The sequence below is a fragment of the Gopherus flavomarginatus genome, chromosome 9 (assembly GCF_025201925.1).
Source record: "Gopherus flavomarginatus isolate rGopFla2 chromosome 9, rGopFla2.mat.asm, whole genome shotgun sequence".
Lineage (NCBI taxonomy): Eukaryota > Metazoa > Chordata > Testudines > Testudinidae > Gopherus > Gopherus flavomarginatus.
The window spans coordinates 47,720,173-47,727,943 of record NC_066625.1 but is presented as its reverse complement, the minus strand read 5'-3'; the positions used below and the strand labels follow the sequence as shown (position 1 = coordinate 47,727,943).

At 52.5% G+C, this 7,771-nt stretch overlaps 1 protein-coding gene across 1 annotated transcript; it reads right to left on the bottom strand.

Annotated features, from left to right (window-relative positions):
* Window positions 1-633: 633 nt before the first annotated feature.
* Window positions 634-2,575, bottom strand: LOC127058417 (zona pellucida sperm-binding protein 3-like). The gene is given in 6 exon segments (XM_050968470.1): window positions 634-828; window positions 927-1,041; window positions 1,117-1,294; window positions 1,375-1,474; window positions 1,565-1,687; window positions 2,414-2,575. Coding segments are annotated over 6 exon segments (774 nt in total). The 3' UTR covers window positions 634-732.
* Window positions 2,576-7,771: the final 5,196 nt, after the last annotated feature.

The following is a 7,771-nucleotide window of genomic DNA, read 5'->3' as shown; positions in this document are numbered from 1 at the left end:
TTGGAAGCATTCTGCGTGCTCCATTGAGCTAATGCTGCTGCTATCCATACCAAACTGTTGAAAATCCCCAATCAACCTCTGCTTCTCAAACCACCACTGAGTGCTTCAACCCAGCAGCTGAGCCAGTTCTGCACTTACTGACAGACCAAGACAGCCAGCTGAAACACATAAGCAACTTGAAGACATTAGGGACCTCCTATAAGCTAGGAAATAGATACCCTCTGATGCCATCTCCTGTGGGAGGCTGCCTTCCCTGCTTCCAGTGGATCCAGGGACATCATAGCAGATCCTTTATAGGCATCCATGATGAATAGGGGTCCTACTACATCATCAGCTTCTGCTTCCCTCCTAGAAAGAATCCCTGTTTGGGGGAGAGGCATAAGCAAGAACCCATTAAGTTTTCAGTTTGACTGGTCTTTGGATGTTCTCATCCCAAAGTGAGACTGCTAGAACAAGCCAGACACCTTTCGGGGGAGTGGCTGAAATAGAACTTACCATGTCTGGAAACCACATGTCTTTGGAAGTTATCTCCTGGCCATCTATTCAAAGACTTTGCTCTCCTGGACTGTCTTCCAAGCAACCCACAGTTCCCAGTCTCACAGCACCTGCAGAAGTCTCTGGTGCCTTCCACTGGAAACCAGCTGCAACAGAACAGGAACACTCATCTATAGGGAAGAGTTCTCTATTCTAAGCTGCCTTTCCAGTCACTCCCCTGATGGGATTCTAGTCTACTCACATGTTGCCTGCTTTGTTGAAGGAACAAGCCTTGTTCAAGGAATCTGGGGCTTGCTCAGCTGCAGTGACTTTCAGATGACAGGTGATGTAGATCTGGAGGGGAAATGAAAGAGGGGTTAGGACCATCCCAGGGGACACTAACACCTGCTTAGCCTAGGGGAATTGATTTGGAGCAGAAATCTGGAGCCCACCAGGTTCCAGGCATCTCCTGCAAACCTGAACACATCCACCATGAACTGCAGTGTGTCCTGCCTGGGCAATATGAAGGCTGAGGTGGTGTCATCTGACTTCCCATCCACCAGGCATCTACACAGAAGAACCAAGGGTCAGTGAGTCCCTGATCAGTCTTGTTTTACACTAGAAAGGGCTCCCAGTTCTTACCCATTAAAGTCAATGACAGCATAGTGGAGAGAGGAGTCCCTGTTTGGGGTCAGGGTGGCCACACAGCTGTCCACAAAGAGCCTCAGAGCCACATGGTTCCCAGTACTGACATCAGCTTGGATATGCATGACCTCCCCCAGCTGGAATCCATTGGAGGGTCTCTCAGCACTCCAGTCATCTGGAAGGCAAGCTCACAGTGAGCAGGACAGACAGGCAGGCAGGCAGGGTTGGGCTCCCCTGAAGTCTCCTCCCACCTACCATTCATCAGGCACAGGGAGAAACCCAGCCTCCTCTCTGCAGACAGGATGGAGCTGAAGGGAACCCACATTGGCTTGATGGCTTTACTGCTCACATTGTCCTTCCTGTGATAGGAGCAAACCTCAGTCACTGACCCAAATCCCACAACAGGGACTGAATGGGAGGGAGGTGACCTGTGCACCTCAGACACTCATCTGGGATAGTGACACTCAATAGGAATCACAGCTTGATTGGTTCTCAGGATCACTGGGTTGCTGGCAAGGGTGGGGTTATAGTTCAGGCTTGTGCTGTAAATCGGGGAGTCTGGGGTCATCTGGGAAGAACCAGATGTGGAAGGGTTAACACTAGCATACGTGGGTGTTTGAAAAGCCATTGAGAGGAGCTTGAGAACAAGCCTCAGCCAGATAGAAACAAGACTTAAGTTTTCTAACAAGTGCCCAGTCAAGTGGGAACTTCAGAGCTCAGTCTGCTAGAGCAGCCATCAGAATACTAGAGCCACTGTGGTGCCATTTTGTACAACTACTCACAAGTTTCCTCTGTGCACGTTGTGAAAGAGGAAGACAATATACTGGGGGGCGGGGATTAATCTGTTAACTGCATTCAGGTAAGTTTTGAGCACTGTTTCAGGAAGCCACCCACCCTCTCTCTCTCTCTTTCTCTCCCCCACAGCCTATGTAGAGCTCAGCCAAACACCAATCAATGTATTCAGTCGAGTGGTCTGGTCTGCAGAGTCTCCAGACAAACTTTGGACAGAGGTGGCCAGAAGTAAAGTCTGTCTGAGCCACCAGACCACCCACTTCAGGCTCCACTTGTGAGCCTGCTCCAGATGCTGAGCAGGGCGGAATTCTTTGACTGGTGCATGAATAGGAAGAAGCACCCAGGAAAAACAGGGAGCTTGTCAATGACAGGATAAAAAAAAACCACACACACACACCCACCCACTGTTCCCTCCCCCCCTGCACTTTTAACCCCATCAGACAGGACAGCAGCAGTGATGCTAAGGATCAGTAATGGGTGCCTGGCTTGCATGAATCCTTACCTGCAAGGTGCTGCCACATTTATGGAGCCCAGCTACAAAGATCACTGTGTTCTCCACCGCATTAAGGGATGTGTACCGGCAGTCAGCTGGGCTAAGGCTCAGCTCAGCAGCTTTGATCAGTCTCCCCATCCCAAACAGATCCCTGTGCCCAGTGATCACCATCTGAGCCACCTCACACTGCAGCATGACAGGCTGCACCAGGGACACAGCTCTGGACTGGGAAGCATGAGCCTAGGGATAGGGTTGGGCAAGAGAAGACACATGGGCTTGTCTGCGAGGGGGCTCAGCCCTGGGGGTGGGTCTCCTGATGGCTGAGTCCTTCCTAGAGATATCCCAGGGATTGGAGCTGGTCACCCCATTGACCACCTAGCACAAAAGAGCAAAGACCAGGCTGCCTATTTGCAGCAGACCCAACATGGATGGAACCTACTGCTCTGGGGCCTTTATACCAGTTAAAGGCAGCCTACAACTGCCCCGGTAATTAACACCTTTCCCTAATCTGCAGGCAGCTGGGGCCCAATCACACCCACTGCTCACACCCTGGAGCAAGGAAATGGGAGGGCCAATGGGAATCTGCCCCATCTGTTGGTCAGTTCATCAGCTGCAGTTTGGGAAATTCCTGCCCTGTTTCATTCAATGGAAGGCTGAGGGTGGGCTCCACCACAAAGGGACCCAGGTCCCTCAATCCCAGATTTTGCAGGGCAGGGATAGTTCAGTGGTTTGAGCATTGGCCTCCTAAACCCAGGGTTGTGAGCTCAACCCTTAAAGGGGCCATTTAGGGAACTGGGGTAAAAATCTATCTGGGGATTGGTTCCTCTTTGAATAGGGGGTTGAACTAGATGACCTTCTGAGGTCCCTTCCAATCTTAATATTATATGATTTGGGCCTGTAAATCCTGGGTTTGGCTCCACTGTGATCCACAAACTCCATAGGTGCCTAAATGCACTCAGCAACAGCTAAGTTTTTACAGTATAAAGTTCCCTTTTTTCCTCCATGTTTCAGCCTCTGGGCACATGCACAGCTGCCTCCCTCTAGGAGTCCAGACACCTATCTCCCACCTAAGCCCAGAGTGATCCGTGAGCCAGGGGAAGTTAGTCATTTGGCTGCCTAAGTCACATGTTGGCCCCAATCCACTGGGTGTGCTGCTTACTGGTTTGGGCCCCACTCACAATTCCACTAGAGCAGGACATGGTGTCCACCTCAGAGCTTTTAGCCCAGTGGTTAGAGCATTTACCTGGAATGTGGGAGACCCAGGTTTGATTCCCTCTCTCTACTGCAGGGGAGAGAAAAGATATGAACAGGGGTCTCCCATTTCTCAGAAGAACACTTGAACCACTGAGTTAGGCGGAGTTCTGATGTTGGGCTTCCTCCTGCTCTCCCATTCAAGCTGTTCTGTTGTGGATAAATAATGAAAGAGGGACCAGACACCAGGGCTCCTACCTCCCACTGGGCTACAGCAGCATTCCTGGTCACTTGTTTTCTCAGTCTAGCCCAGCGACTGTTCCACTGTGAATAAGTGCGAAACTGAAATCTGTTCAAGGGGAAATTTGTGTCCTCTCTAATATCCACATAACTAGCCAGATGAGTTCCAAAACTGGTGTTCTCATTCCAGGGTTGAGATGGAGTTTGCAGGGTTGAGTTGTTTTCCCCAACGTGTTCTGCACATCTGCCCCCATTTCTCCCCTCCCCCAGAATAGTTTGTTTTTCAAAGCCAGAGGAGGCCTGGGTGACCTGTGCTCACCTTGTTTCCCAAGAAGAGAGATCCTCGCAACCTTAGGACTTGGCGTCCCGTCTCGCTCCTCAGCACGCACTACAAAGTCATAGCAAAGGCCATCTCGCTGCAGCAGGGGTCCGTGCTGGTGGATGTGGTCCACCCTGACCAGACATACACCGTCCTGGGCTGGACCATCCTCGACAACCTGTACTTGGTCCAGGACCTCGTGGTCTGTCTTTCGCCCTCCTATCTCTAGACCAGGAGAAGGTGTTCGACCAGATGGACCACAGGTATCTCCTGGGCACTCTGCGAGCCTTCAGTTTCAGGCCCCAGTTTATGGAGTTTCTTCAGGTGCTGTATGGTTCTGCGGAGTGTCTGCTCAAGCTCAACTGGACCCTGACTAAGCCGGTCAGCTTTGGGTGAGGGGTGTGGTGGGGTGTCCACTGTTGGGTCAGCTGTATGCTCAGCTCTTCTTTTGTCTGGTCTGCTGGAGGTTGATGGGGTTGGTGCTGTGAGAGCTGGAATTGTGGCTGGTCCTGTTGGCATATGCCGATGACGTGCTTCTCGCAGTCCAGGACCCGGGCGACCTGGTGCGGGTGGAGGCTTGCCAGGCCATCTACTCGGCAGCCTCCTCTGCCCAGGTTAACTGAGTCAAGAACTCTAGTCTAGTGGCTGGGGACGGGTGGCAGGTGAGATCTGTCCCACCTGTGCTTCAGGCCATCCGGTAAGGCACGGGTCCACTGCTCTATCTCAGCGTTTATCTTTCTGCCACACATCCATCTCTGCTGGAGAACTGGCAAGATTTAGAGGGCAGGGTATAGGAGTGGCTGCAGAGGTGGACGGGACTACTCCGAGGGAGGTCACTAGTATTGAACCAGCTAGTACTGTCCATGCTCTGGCACTGCCTCAACACCCTGGTCCTGGCCCCGAGTTTCCTGGTCAACCTCTGGAAGTTGGTTCTGGAGTTCTTTTGGCCAGGACTGCACTGGGTCTTTGCACAGGTTCTCCACCTGCCCCTGCAGGAGGGAGGGTAGAGGCCTGAAGTCCTCAGGTCCACGTCTTCCGCCTATAGGCCCTGCAGAGGCTTCTTTATGGTGCACATAGTCTGGGGTGGAGCATACTGGCGCACGCTTTCCTGCGCCACTTCTGAGGGCTCCAATATGACCGGCAGCTCCTTTATCTCCAGCTAAGAGGTATTCCATGAGACCTCTCTGGGCTGCCAGTCTTCTACTAGGACCTCCTCTGGACCCGGAAACTGGTCTTGGCAACCAGGTCCGTGGCAGCCACCGACCTGGCGGATCTCCTCACAGTACCACTGCTACACAACCCCCAGCTCCATGTGCAGGTGGCAGAGTCCCCTTCGGTGCTACAGAGGCTGGTCCTGGCAGAAGTCACCAGATCCTGAGACCTCCTGGACTACGACTGGGGAAACTGGCTGGATCCCCTGATGCTTGCCCAGTGCATGGGGCTCTCCAGCCCTCATACTTCAGGAGGTGAGGGCTGCTCTACCGCCCACTGCTCAGGCTTACCTGGACCTCCTCACCCTACACCCCAGGTCCTCCAGACCTTTTCACTGGGCCCCTGCCCCATGGACCTACCTGGCCTTCCCACTCCTTCACCAAGAGCTGGCTGCACAACTTGCAGTCAGCTCACTTCCGGATCGCACTGAGGAAGCATCTGCACATGCTCGTGCTCCACACTCTTCGCATCCTCACCCTTGTGTCCAGCTCTGACATGAAGTGGCAGGACCTTCTACCACTTTGGAAGGGTGAGGAACCCCAGTGGGCCAGCCTCTACTCCACCCTGGTCCCAAGGATGTCAGCTGGTGGCTCCTTCATGGAGTCATGAGCATGGGCACGTTCATGGCATGGTTTGCCCCTGTCCTGGACACCTGCCCCTTTTGGGGCATGAGGGAGATCCTGGCACACATATCTGGAGTGCTCCAGGTTGCAGCCACTATTCTGGCTCCTCTTAGATATCCTATTGCATTTTTGGCCGCACTTTTTCCCTCATCTCTTTATCTACGCATTCCCTATCCGCGGCCCCACAAAGTCGCGGGACCTCCTTGTCAGACTCCTCCTAGCACTGGCCAAAATGGCCATCTACAAGACCAGAGAGAGGAGTTTGGCTGACAGGGTATCCTGAGACTGTGGGACCTATTTCCAATCCTCTGTCTGCTCATGTATCCGGGCAGAGTTCCTCTGAGCGGCATCCACTGGCTCCTTGACACCTTCGAGGAGCAGTGGGCGGCTGTCCGGGGTTCTCTGCTGGGTGTCCCCATCAGGTTCCCTTCACTTAGTTCAATGACCTCACACCCATCCCTGTTATATCTTTATAACAGGGATGGGTGTGAGGTCATTGGACTAAGTGAAGGGAATCTCATAATTACTTGAGATCCTGGACCTTGTGGATCCTCCTTTTAGGCTGCCTCAGATATGAGGGAGCCTTGCCTGTGCCAGCTGGGTGTTAACTCTGGAATGCAACCAGCCCATCTGCCCCTCAAGCATTCTTCTCTGGGCTAGCCCAGCCCTGTCTTTTGCCTTGCAGGTTGACAATCAATGCACCACAGGCTTCAAGTCCCTTCCAAGTGGCCCCCTGTGGGATCTAGCCCCGATCACTGGATACCCACAGAAATCCCAGATCTCCTGTTTCCAGAGGAACAGCACATCCCCGTTTACCAGTCTGGCTGTAGCTCACCGCTCTTGTATCACACACAACTCTTCAGCACAATTCTAAAGCAAAAGGAGATTTATTTAAGACAGAACAGAGAGTTAAACAGAAACCTGTGTGAGAGCTGGAAACAAATGGCTAGCTATGAAACAAAATCATAACCCACATTCCAGAGCCTACACTTAACTAACAAGTTATCCTCCAGTCTAGAAAAGTGTCTCTCACCCAAGTTCCCTCCAGCATTTTCAGCCAAGCCTGGCTGAGACCCCTTTTTCATGACACCAGCTCGCTATCAGTTTACTTCCTAGGCACCTGATGTTGGGGTCTTTTTGCTCCTCAAACATACCAGAATGTCCCTTTGATGTTTACCTACAACTGGGATTCCCCCTCCATTGCTAACTTCTTCCTGTTAGGTTTTTTCTGAAGTCTCTGCCAGTTCCTCATTTGCATGTGACTTAGACGTTGTATGGCATAAAACACACAATGGTCCACCATGGAGATAAGCATTGCCCACCCCTCCCGTCTGCAGGACTTTGACTCAAGACCCACTACCTTTGAGAGGCCTGCTTTATCTACATGGCCTACAGAACCTAATTTTCAGTGCTTCTTGCATATTTCCCATACCTGCATCTCACAATGGTGATGATGACCAGTGTGACCTGGGGTTTCATTAGAGAACTTACATGACATTCTTTTCGTGAACCCATGGGGTCCCTGCACCTCTGTGTCTCCCAGTGCCCTCTGCCAGTTGGAAGCTAGACACGATGGAAGTCCCTCCAGTACTGGAGAGCGAGCTGCACCTTGTCCTTCGAGCCACAGGTGTCTGCTAGGAAACGGCAAAGTTCATCCCTCAACGCAGAGGGTGACGGGGTAACAGACCCGCTACCATCCTCTTGCTGGGCCCCTGGAAGGAGCTCACAGCCCATGGAGACAGGCAATCAAGGGGCTGACCCCCAGCGTGGCATCTGAAGCAG